Source organism: Elephantulus edwardii, unplaced genomic scaffold, assembly GCF_000299155.1.
Source record: "Elephantulus edwardii isolate Elephantulus edwardi_28Jun2011 unplaced genomic scaffold, EleEdw1.0 scaffold00232, whole genome shotgun sequence".
Taxonomy (NCBI): domain Eukaryota; kingdom Metazoa; phylum Chordata; class Mammalia; order Macroscelidea; family Macroscelididae; genus Elephantulus; species Elephantulus edwardii.
The window spans coordinates 4,145,413-4,158,114 of record NW_006399982.1 but is presented as its reverse complement, the minus strand read 5'-3'; the positions used below and the strand labels follow the sequence as shown (position 1 = coordinate 4,158,114).

The following is a 12,702-nucleotide window of genomic DNA, read 5'->3' as shown; positions in this document are numbered from 1 at the left end:
GTTGAATTGTCTTCAGTTCCGTCCTTGGCCAGCAGGTGGTGAGTTTGAAACAGTGACATTAAAGATAGACTAGGCAGAGGAATAAAATGTACACTCTGTACTTTGAATTAGGTGTACACACAGACAAGTAGAGTGGAAAAGAAGATGGATTGACATTGACCGTAACAGTGGGTTAGAGTATACTGAGGATTTTGAGGATAGGACAATGTTCATATCTATTGTTCGCAAGGTCACTGAGTCATAGTGATACAATGTCCTTGAAGAACAAGATGCACCATTTCCTGATAATATGGAACCATCATTATCTTTTAAAGAGAACTTTTTCTATTAACCTCTACCTTTCCCAGCATGTTATCTTTTCCCGAAGACTTATCCTTCCTGACAATATGCCCAAAATATGTGAGACAGTTTCATCATCCTTGCCTCTAAGGAACACCCTCATTGGCACTTTCGAGATAGACGTGTTTGATCTTTTGGCATTACATGGGATATTCATCCATCTTCAGCACCACAACTCATAGGCATTGATTCTTATAACCTCCTCATTCATTGTCCAGCTTTCCAGTGCATAGCTAGCTAGTAATTGAAAAGACTGTGGCCTGGATCAGGTACACCTTGGTCTGATTAAATTTTGTATAACCAATGACTTATTAATTGTAAATACCTTTAAAAAATATATAACTACATGGACTGCATCTGAGGAAAGAATAAATGGAGGCTCAATATCAACAGTCAGCAAAGCCAGGAAATGATCAATTACTCACGTGCAAGTTCAACCAAGTCCACAAGGATAAAATAAGACCTTGAGTTTATCCTGCCTGAATTTAAAGAATATCTGAAGAATAGATTTGAGGCACTGAGCACTAATGATTGAAGACCAGAAGTGTTGTAGGTTGACATCAAGGATATAGTCCATGAAGAAAGTGGAGGGTCATTACAAGGCAGGCATAAGGAAAAGACCAACATGGATGACAGTAAAGAGACAGAATTGCACTAGAATAAAGAGGCTAAAACAAAGGAGAAAAATGCTGAAGTAAGGGAGATGCTTGGAAGATTTCAAAAGCCAGTTCAAGAAGACAAAGCTGAACTGAAAGACCAATTTTAAGACTCAAGTTGCAGTACTGAAAGATTCTATAGGCAAAATCATGAATTACGCAGGAAGCATTTGTAATGTAGAATCACTGTACTGAAAAGAAATAGTTAAAACCTTTCAGGAAGTAAGACTGTAATGGAAAAAGATCAAACTGCACTGAAGCCATTGACAATAAGACTCCAGGAGTTGATGAAATAAATAGTAGATACCATCAAAACTCACACTCTTAGGGCTCCAAGCTAAGGGAGTTGATGCCAAGACTGGCTATAATTTCAATGGGCTGAAGATGAGCTACTAATGAGAGAGAAGCAAGGAGAGAGCAGTTTAATGGGCTGAAAAATGGAGAGCTTGCCTAAGCATCAGGCTAACAAGTGGGTACTGAGTGAAGTTGGAGATGAGGAACTGTGAAGAATCCTAAAGGTGAAATTTGTGAGGAGTTTGAAAAGGAAAGGCAATATGTTTTCACACTTAAACCCACCTTTTGTTGTGTGTGTGTGTACACACACCATCAAATCGGATCTGACTGGTACAGGAGATTGCCCCTCCTCTCTGGGATTGCAGTGTAGCTTCCTGCCACTAGGCTACCTGAGCTCCCTCAAAATAGAAAAGGGCTATGGACTGAGGAACCAGTGGTCACTTGTTAGGTGCTGTTGAATTCATTTGGACTCTGCTGCCCTTTGTGACTGAATTTGAACTGCCCTGTAGTTTTTTTCACTCGTATGCAGATGAGTAATTGTTGATTGACCCTCCAGTAAATTTTCAGAACCTGTTAATCGTGTGAGAGGAGATTGCCCATTTTTCTCCATGGAGCAGCTGGTGGATTTGAATTTTAATTCCTTTGGATTGGTAGGTAGCAGAACTCCCTATCTACTAGGCCATATTTTAAATTTTAGACTCTAGGTTTCTATAAGAACAGTTTTCCAGGTCTTTTCCCCCTAGAACCAGTGGATTCAAACTCCCTGTCTTTGACTTAGCAACTGAGCCCTTAGCTATTAAGCCACTGGGTATTCTTAGGTGGTCATTGGACGACATGAAAAGATAACCCCACCCCCCTTTGTGGATGAGCTGACTCAGAGCAGAGGACTGAGAAAAAATGGCTGAAAGGAAATGTGGATAACTTGTAGATCAAGTAGGTAGAGGAGACCTGGGCCTAAGACAGCTGCCAAGTCATTTATGCTTATGCCTTTTTTTTTTGCCTCTCATGGGCAATGTAAAAAGAATGAGGGCAACATGAGTAGTACAGCCATGTGTAAACCTCTGTAACTACAAGGAAGATCTGTCCACATCATGAACACAACACAAAGCAGTTCCCATAAGGTCACACATGCTCCTGTACCTATTTTCTAATCTCAATACCCATCTTGTTCTGTTGTGTACTATCCAGATGGAACTGACTCATAGTTGACTCTTCAGAGGCACTGAATAAGTAGCATGGGAGGAGATGGCTTATCTTCTGCAGAGCAGCTGGTGGATTTGACCTGCCTTGAGGTTAGCAGCACAACTCTAGCACTAAAACTACTACTTCTCTTGGGTCTGAAAACTTTGAATAGTTACAGACCTCACAGAACCATACTCATGTTAAGGAGTTTATTAGAGAGGTTAACAAGTTGCAACTCTGTGGTAACAGGATATAGTTTCTCAGGACAGGTTCTAAAGTGTACTCACAGGCTTTTCAACTCTCAACCTTGTGGCTGTAGTCAGTGTTGCAAAGCTCTCTCAGTCCTACCAATTACGACATTTCTCTCTTCTCCAGTCTCCCAGCAAACTTAGACAGTGGCCCCTAACTCTGGCCTCATGGGGCAGCAGTTGCCAGTCAGCTGTCTCATGCTGGTCTCTGGTTATCCATTATAACTGCTGTTCTCTGATCTAATTGGTGCAGAAATCTCTGGCCCAAAAAGGGCACAAGCTGTATTCTTTACTCTTTGAGATTACCTAAATGTTTCCTGCTGACCCTGCTCAATTTAACCCTAGTTGAATGGCAAAGGGACACTGGCCACAGCATAAGAAATTGGCAGCAGCTTGAATCACAGAAGTCTATAAAGCTTGAGATAAGCAATCAGATCGAGGACTGTACAACGGGAGATAAGTGTAGAAGGGAGTGGGTGGGAGTAAAGGGAATGTTGGTGAGTGGTGGAGCAGGGAAATGGGTGGGTCAAGACACTTGTGTCAAGGGTGGGGACAACACTGAAACTATTGGTTAATTCTACAATTGGAGAAATAACTTTCATCTGCTCTTTTCTGTAAAATGCATGTGTGTCAGATACTTTTCTAAACTTGAGCATTCAGATTGAGATAGGCTAGGAAGAAAGATTGGCCATCCACGTCTGAAATAGCAGGCCTCCGAAAATTGTATGAGCTATAGAACAAACTTAGACTAACAGGACAACTGATGTGGAACTCATACAAAGGAAGAGGAGGAGTTGTAAGCAGACAGTTGTTTTTATGTGCCGTCGAGTCGTTTCATAGCGACCCTATGCACAACAGCCCTAAACCCTGCTCTGTCCTGCGCCAACCGCACTGCCTCTGACACACCCATCCCAATTACCCCAGTCACTGAATCGATCCATCTCATAGAGGGTCTTCCCCTCCTGCGCTGTCCCTCCACCCTCCCAAGCATGATGTCCCTCTCCAAGGACCCGTCCCTCCTGGCAACATGTCCAAAGTATGTCAGACGAAGCCCCAGAATCCTTGCCTCCAAGGAGTAGCTTGGTTTAATCCTCTCCAAGATGAATCTGTTTTCCTGGCAGTCCATGGTACATTCAGTACCCTTCTCCAGCACCACAGCTCAAAAGCATCCACTCTCCTGTCCTCCCTAGTCATTGTCCAACTCTCTGATGCATAACAAGCGATTGCAAAGACCATGGCCTGTATCAGGCGCACCTTAGTCTCCAGAGAGACACTGTTGCTCCTGAGTACCTTAGAGAGGTCCCTAACAGCATACTTTCCCATCGTGATACGCTTTTTGATTTCCTGACTGCTGGTGCCAAGAGTGTTGACTGTGGAGCCGAGCAAACTGAAGCTGTGAACACTCTCAATCTCTTCGTCATCCATCCTGACACTGCCAATTGGTCCAGTGGCGAGAATCTTTGTCTTCTTGACATTGAGCCTCAGTCCATACTGAAGGCTGCAGTCCTTGACCCTTCGCAGCAAGTGCATGAGGTCCTCCTCAGTTTCAGCAAGCAGGGTTGTGTCATCTGCATAATGCAGGAAGTAGCAAAAATAAGGCCCCAGGAATAGATGGTATACCAATTGAAGTATTTCAGATAACAGATGTTGCCCTGGATGTGCTCACCAAGTTGTGCCAAGAAATCTGGAGAACAACCACTTGGCCAACTGACTGGAAGAGATCTATATTTGTTCCCATTCCAAAGAAAGGTGACCCAACTGAGTGTGGAAACTACCGAACAGTGTCATTGATTTCACATGCAAGCAAGATTCTACTGAAGATCATCCAAAAACGATTAGAACAGCACATCAGCAGAGAACTGCCGGAAGTCCAGGCTGGGTTTAGAAGGGGTCGTGGTACTAAGGATATTGTTGCTGATGTTAGATGGATCTTGGCTGAAAGCAGAGAATACCAGAATAATGTCTATCTGTGTTTCCTTGATTATGCAAAGGCATTTGACTGTGTGGATCATAACAAACTGTGGCTGACTCTGAGAAAAATGGGAATCCCAGAACATTTAATTGTGCTAATGCAAAACCTGTACTTCGATCAAGAGGCAGTAGTCAGAACAGAGCAGGGTAAGACTGCATGGTTCAAAATTGGGAAGGGTGTACGCCAGGGATGCATCCTGTCTCCATACCTTTTCAACATGTATGCAGAGCAGATTATCCGAGAGGCTGGGCTCTATGAGGAGAATTGTGGCATCAGGCTTGGTGGAAGCATACAGTAGCGATTGGAAAATGGAATGTGAGAACTATGAATGTAGGAAAAGTAGATGATAAGGAAGAAATGGAATGCATAAATATGGACATAGTAGGTATTGGCGAGATGAGATGGACTGGCATGGGGCATTTTTGAATCAGATAATAATGATCTATTATGCTGGTGATAAGGTAAGGAAAAATGGGATGGCTTTCATAGTTAAAAAAGTAATTTCTAGATGTGTCTTGAAACAATTATTATAAGCTACAGGATAATATCCATACACATACAAGGAAGTCCAGTGAGTACCACTATCATTCAGATATATATACCAACAACTAGAGCCAAAGAAAAATAGAAGATTTTTACCAAGTTTTGCAGTCAGAGATCGACCAAACATACAGTCAAGATGCATTAATAGTAATGGGTGGCTGGAATGCAAATGTTGGGAACAGAGAAGAAGGATCATTAGTCAGAAAGCATGTACTTGGTGAGAGAAATGAAGCTGGAGGTAGAATGATTGAATTGTGTACAATCAACAGTTTATTAATTTCAAATACATTTTCTAAGAAACACAAATGCAGGTTATGCACATGGATTTCACTTGATGGTATACACAGTAATCAGACTGATTACATCTATTGAAAGAATCGTTGGAGAAGCTCAATAACCAGCTTTGAAAACTAGGCCAGCTGCTGATTGTGGAACAGACCACCAACTAATGCAAGTTCAAGCTAAAGCTAATGAAAATTAAATCCACCAGAACCAAAATATGGCCTTGAGTCTGTCCCATTTGAATTTCAAAACCAGCTCAGGAATAGGTTTGAGGCCTTGAACACTGATGAGTGAAGACCAGATGAGTTGTGGGAGGTTATCAATATCATCCAGGAGGAGTGTAAAAGGTCATTACAAAGAGGAGAAAGACAAAACCAAAATGGATGTCAGAAGAGACTCTGAATATTGCACAGGAGTGCCAAGAAGCCAAAGCAGAGGGAAGAAATCAAGATACTAAAGATCTGAACAGAAGATTTCAAAAGGCAGTCCAGGAAGACAAGGTAAAATATTACAATGAAATGTGCAAGGACCTGGAGTCAGAAAATCAAAAGGGCTGAACTCGCTCATGGAACTGAAGAACAAATTCAAGCCTTGATTTGCAATACTTAAGGATGCTTTGGGAAGAATATGAAATGATCAAGGATGTTTTAAAAGAAGATGGAAAGAGTATACAGAATCATTATACTGAAAGGAATTGGTAGACACAGAAGAATTTCATGAGCAAGAGCCTGTGGTGATGAAGTTCAAGCTGCTTTGAAAGAATTGGCAAAAAATAAGACCCCAGGAATTGATGGTATACCAATTGACGTATTTCAACTAATAGATGCTTCTCTAAATGTGTTCACCTAGTTGTGTCAAGAAATCTAGAGGACAGCAGTTGACTGGAAGAGATCTTTATTTGTTCCCATTCCAAGGAAAGGTGATAGAACACTAAGTGGAAGTTAATAGAACAGTGTCATTAGTATCACATGTGAGCAAGATTCTGCTGAAGATTATCCAGAAACTACTGAAACAGCACATCAACAAAGAGAACTGCCAGAAGTGCAGGCTGGGTTTAGAAGGGGTCATGGTACTTGGGATACTGTAGTTAGTGTTAGATGGATCTTGACTGAAAGCAGGGAATACCAGAGGAATGGCTTATATTTCATTGACTATGCAAAGGTGTTCGACTTTGTGGATCACAACAAACTGTTGCTAACTCTGAGAAGAGTGGGAATCCCAGAACACTTGATCATGCTAGTGTGAAACCTATACTTGGACCAAGAGGCAGTCGTCAGAACAGAGCAAGGAAGCACTGCATAGATCAAAATTGGGGAGAATGTATGCCAAGGTTATGTCCTATTGCCATACCTTTTCAATCTATATGCAGAAGAGATTATCTGGGAGGCTGGGCTTTATGAGGAGAAATGTGGCACCAGGATTGAGGACGATTCCTCAACAATCCACGTTATGCAGATGACACAACCCTGCTTGCTGAAACTGAGGAGGACCTGCTTGCTGCAGAAGGTCAAGGACTGTAGCCTTCAATATGGATTGAGGCTCAACGTCAAGAAGACAAAGATTCTCACCACTGGACCGATTGGCAACATCAGGATGGATGATGAAGAGATTGAGATTGTTCACAGCTTTAGTCTGCTTGGCTCCACAATCAACACTCTTGGCAACAGCAGTCAGGAAATTAAAAGATGTATTGCGATGGGAAAGTCTGCTGTTAGGGACCTCTCCAAAGTACTGGAGAACAATGATGGCACTCTGGAGACTAAGGTACGCCTGATAACAGGCCATGGTCTTTGCAATCACTTGCGATGTATCAGAGAGCTGGACAATGACTAGGGATGACAGAAGGAGAATTGATAACTTTGAGCTGTGGTGTTGGAGAAGAGTATTGAATATACCATGGACTGTTAAGTGAATGAACAGGTTCATCCTAGAGGGTTAAACCAGGATGCTTCTTGGAGGTAAGGGTTCTGAAGCATCATCTGACATTTTGGACATGTTTTAAGGAGGGACCTGTCCTTGGAGAGGGACATCATGCTTGGGAGGGTTGAAGGACAGCACAGGAGAAGGAAACCCTGTATGAGGTGGATTGATTCAGTGACTGGGGTAATTGGGGTAGGTGTGTCAGAGACAGGGTGTCACAGGACAGAACAGAGTTTAGAGATGTTGTACATAGGGTCGTTGTGAGTCACAGGTGACTTAACAACAGAATGGCAAAACTAGCCAGTCCCCTCGTGGCTAGACCTACACACACTGTTTGCATTGTCCCGTTCAACTATGACAGTGCCGGGTTATGGCCTAGGAGAGTCATTTGGACAGTAGTGCCACTACACTACAGGCTACATTGGAGTGTGCTCCCTGGTCCTTTTCTTAGCGATCTATTCTTTTTCTGCACTTGCTCTAACTGGCATTGAATCAAAACTGACTCGGCTGACCCCAGTGGTTTCCGGAGGAAATAGCTCATCTTCTGTATGCCAGCTGGTGGGTTTGCTGGTGCCTTTGAGATGGTCAGACAACTATTAGTTGATGCCAGAGCTCCCTACTATTCTTGGTAGCTGAGATAATAAAGGATTGTCATTTTTGTTATCTTAGACCCCAAAAAGACAAAAGTGCAGATTATCCAGTTTAGCAAATTTATTAGAATTTTGGGGGCCTGTATTCTTTCCACTATATCCACCTGGCCTGATGTGGCCTCAGGTCTTGGGGCACTGAGGGTCAGCACTACCAGTGTGCTCCCCATTGGATTTGTTGGATTGGGGTCCAGGGGTACCTAGTAACTTTGCTAACATTCTTTGGAAACCATTGACAGTTGGAGCCCGCAGTGTTGGAGAGGAGACACACTTCTTCAAGAGCAGAGGGTTTGGCATGTCACCAGCTCCCATCTTTGTCCCACACTTATTCTGAGGACCCTTAGTGTTTGGAAGCTGCTGACGGAGAGCAGAGTGTAGAGAGTGCTGGTCCCTCTGGCAAGATCCTTCGAAAAATCTGTTTATAGGGACCTGGGCTTGTCTTTGAGCCTGGGCATATGGCACCTTGGCTGTGAACCTGAGTGGCCTCAGTCCTGTATCCTCTTCATAATCTGATTGGGGTTTCTTGAGATGCTCCCTCTTTTTGTCTGAACACAGCATGGAAGCTTCGTTCTGCCTCTTGTCTAAAGGCAGAATTTTAGGGTTGGAGTTCTTTCCTAGGCCTGGACAATTGTCACCAAACTTTGGTGACTCTTGAGAGGGGACCAAAGCCAAGATCTTCACACAGTCCTCTCTCAGAGACCAATGGTTTACCCTGTCAGGCCCTTGTGACTGCATCTGGGAAGAAGGATGGGGTTGACAACAGTGGGAGACCTGGGTAGGCTGAGGTCTTGTGCACTGCACTTGTTGGACACAGCACTTTGAAGAACAGGTACGTGCACTGGGAGGACGCGTCTCCTGTGGAAGGCAAGAAGAGAATTCCCAGAAGCCTGAAGTTGTAGAGCTAGTGGTCGGAGAGCTGCCCAGTGATTGACTTGGCCTAGGAAATCTGAAAGCAGATTTCTGCTGCAAATTCTTCAGCTTTCCTTCCAAGTCTCCGCTCCAGTGCCAGGCCTGGAGTCCATGGGGCGTGGTTATGTTTGGCACAGCCTCTTCCTGGGAGGATGGAGTCTCTACCTCTGGTAAGATTTCTTCTTTAAGTAGGTCAGGCTGTTTGTGCTTCATCTTTGGAATTTCAGCTAGAGTGGGAGGCCGGCACTCCAGTGGTAAGGTTTCCACTGCTGGAGGGTTTGAGCCGTGGTGGGTGTCTCTTTGCTGCATGTTTCTCCACACAATTTCAGAGTCAACTTGTCGTTCCAGCGGAGAGGCCGAGAGAGAGCAGCGGGCTGAAGCGGGAAGCTCAGGGACCCAGGACTTTTCACTTGGCTCCACTACTTCCTCGTCCCTAGGATCTTCAATAGGCTCAATCATGAGGGACTTTGAAGCAGAGTTTGAGGGTAAACTGCATGTCTTCACTATAGGCACAGGAGCACAGTAGTTCCCTCCCTGCTTCATGACTTCCCTCATAAGCCCAGAATCTGATGAGATTCTCTGGCTGCTCTCTCCTTGTGGCTCTTCAGGTAAGCAGCAAGCTGGAGCTTCAGGGGCCCTAGAGTTTTTTGGATTTTGTATGTCCCCACATACAGCCTCAGAATCAAGGGGCACTCTCATGGGGCGTACTCTGAAGGAGTCCTGGGTAGGAGCTAGAGGTCGGCTGAGGACTAGACGTGTAGACTTGGCAGCCCAGAATTTACCAGAAGGCTCAGTGCCCTTCAGGGTAGTTGCAGATCCTAGGAGGCCTTCCGCAGCATAAATTCCATAGGACTCTTGAATGGGGTCTAGAGGTGGACTGCATGTGGGGGCTGGAGTCTCAGAGGCCCAGAGGTTCTCTCTCTCCTGCAAAGCTTTGGATTCAGACAGAACTCCTTGGGGGTCTACTCCTGTAGGTTCCAGCACAGAGTTTGAGGAGATTCTGGAAGGTGAAACAGGGTTTGCAGAGACCCACAGATTTTCTCTTCTCTGCCTGTCCTTCCCTGGAACCTCAGATCTTGTAGGGACACATGCAAGGCTGGTTCCACACATCCCCAGCAGAGGACCTGGGCTTTGGTTAACATCCAACTCTGTGTTCTCAAAGGCCCTAGGGCTTCCTGAGTTTGCTCTGTGTCCTGACTGGGCTGTATACCTAGATAGATCTCTCGGGGTACTATTTGGACAGGGAGGTTGAGGACGGCAGAGGAGTGGTATTGGAAACGCAGAAGCCTGATGATTCTCTCTTTGCCCTGTGGCTCCCCAGAAACCTTCAGGTGAAGAAAGACCACCTTCAGAGAAGACTTTCTGGAGTTTAGAGAGAGAATCTGAGAATTGGCCAGAGGCTGACATTAGGGGCTCAGAAACTTGAAAGCTCTCTTTTTGTTTCACGGTTTTCCATTCATTTTCACATCCAGGTGGGACTCCCCAGATACTTGTTCTCTGAGACTCTATCTTGGGAGCCAGGCAAGGGGTTGAGGTTGGAAGCTTAGAGAGTTCTCTTTCTTGTGTGGTTTCACAGAGGACCTCAGATCCAGCTAAGTCTGGGTTGACTTCCTGGGCTTGTGGCAAGGAGGCTGAGGATGAGCCAAGGGATGACGTTGCTGGCTTAGAAGCTTTGAGGTCCTCATTTTGTCCTGTAGTTGTCCATGGGACCTCAGACCTCGTCAGGACTCCCAGAAGGCTAAACGGATATATCAGAGAGGCAGGATGTAAATCTGGAATGCGTTGTTGAAAGCTGGGGTCCCATGGCACTACCAACCAGGTCACAGATAAAGGGAGGAGCTTAGAGGGGCTGGTACTTCGGAGTTCAAGCAGAGGGCGCAGTGCTTGATCCTTAGGGACCCAAGGGACACCTTGTGTGAGCATCTGTGTTTGTGCCTCAGTGCTAGGTAGGACTCTTTTGTGATCTGAAGGAAAAGGCTTAATAGGGGGAGCTAGGGACAGAACAGGAGGGGAAAGTGGCTGAAGATCAGGAGCCAGTTCTTCCAGACTTTGGGAATAATAGGTAGGAAACTGGGTTGCAGGGCAGTCCTGGGGAAACAGCAGATTGGGTTTAAGCAGGAAGGTCAACTTGTTGAAGCACATAGAGGGACCACCTGAGCTCTGGAAGGTGACCTCTAAGGATTCACTGTGCAGAGAGGGAAGACCCCAGAAAAGTTGACTTTTTCTCTGCTGCAGGAAGCTTCCTGCTGCTGTGTGTCTCACAGGTAGGTTGGTCACGATCTGGAAGATAGGAAAGGATCTGGAAGGGCTTAGGGGCTGTTTGAGTGTTTGTTCTGGTGTCCCTGATGCTTCGGAGAAGCCCATAGGACCACAGAGGGCTGGGACTGGGGCATCACATGGAAGAGATGTGACTCTGATGGTTTGCTTTCCAACAGGAATTTCTCTGAGAGGAAAGTATGGCTTCAGTGTGTCCAGAGATGCATCCTCCTCCTTCTCCTCCTCTTCCTCCTCCTCTTCCTGTTCCAACTTTTGCTTCCACAGGCAATCAAGGAAAGCCACATGGTACAGAAATGGTAGGCCCTATGAGTAGAGAAAGAGACTTAACCTGGCATGGAGCTTTTTCAGACACAAAGCACATGAAATTCTCAGTCTCTGCCCCACATCCAGTCAGTAATCACCCACTTGACCCCACACATGGTCAGCAGTCACTTGTCCAGCTGCTCATCTATTATTAACAGTTTTCTAGTCCACATTTGGGAGTTGGCAGCCTCTTGTATACCCTCATGCCAAGGGTTTTGCTCACCTTGTTTCAAATTTGTTTTTAATGGTTAAACTCTAGAGTATCAACTTACCTGTACTCACATGTATGCCTCACCTGACCTCTTTTGTGGTATGAGCTCATTCATCCAGTCAGACCTCAGATGTCACCCACCTTGCTTTGGGTCATGTCTCCATAGAACCAGGACTGAAGCTGTGGCCACTTTCCCAGCTGCCGCCACCTCCGGATCTGCCATATTACAAACAACAATAGGATTCCCAGGTTCCCAGGACTCAGGAGACAGCTGCTGCCACAGTGTGTGCAGGCCAGCACTTGGGCCAGGTGATCCCACAAAAGCCTCATGTCTCCTTCAATCTCAAGCAAGCCCTCCAGTAGCCATTCCATTTTCTTTGGTTCAAGACAGTTTACCTTGAGGTCATCATTACATCACAGAACAAAGAATTCCATCACCCAGAGAAGACCATCAGGCCTTAAAGTTTCCTCCTTGAATAGAGGATCAAATACACTGCCTCTACCATGCCAGTCATTCTTCACACAGTGAAATGGTGGCCACACTCCTCCCCTTTGCACTTTGCCAAAAAGTAAAGATTATGCTTCAGACAACGTAGTTAAGGACATACATTCTGGCTTCAAACTGCTTTGTTAAAATTCTGCTTTTGCCACATCGTACCTGTGAAACCCCAAACGACTTAGCCTGTCAGTACCCCAGTTTTCTCATCTAGAAAGTGGGGGTACTGTTATTTATCATATACTATTCTTTTGAGGATTAAGTAAATAAGTTTTATTTTTTTAAATTTTTTTTTGGAATTACTATGTTCAGCTTTTTAAAAAAATGTTATTAAATTTTATTAGTTTTAATGAACATTTACAGGGATTTTGGGTTTTCATTCCTTCATTACTGCACCATTCTCTCTACCCTCCTCCCCAGTTT

At 44.8% G+C, this 12,702-nt stretch overlaps 1 protein-coding gene across 1 annotated transcript; it reads right to left on the bottom strand.

Moving 5' to 3' along the window:
- Positions 1-8,206: 8,206 nt before the first annotated feature.
- On the bottom strand, positions 8,207-12,155 carry LOC102863046 (chromosome unknown open reading frame, human C9orf131). Its single transcript, XM_006898551.1, has 7 exons — positions 11,925-12,155; positions 11,143-11,572; positions 10,299-10,374; positions 9,016-10,067; positions 8,855-8,938; positions 8,546-8,733; positions 8,207-8,437 (listed from the first exon to the last, which is right to left on the bottom strand). The coding sequence occupies exons 1-7, from the start codon at positions 12,153-12,155 to the stop codon at positions 8,207-8,209; spliced, it is 2,292 nt and encodes a 763-aa protein (XP_006898613.1).
- Between the last annotated feature and the right edge of the window lie 547 nt (positions 12,156-12,702).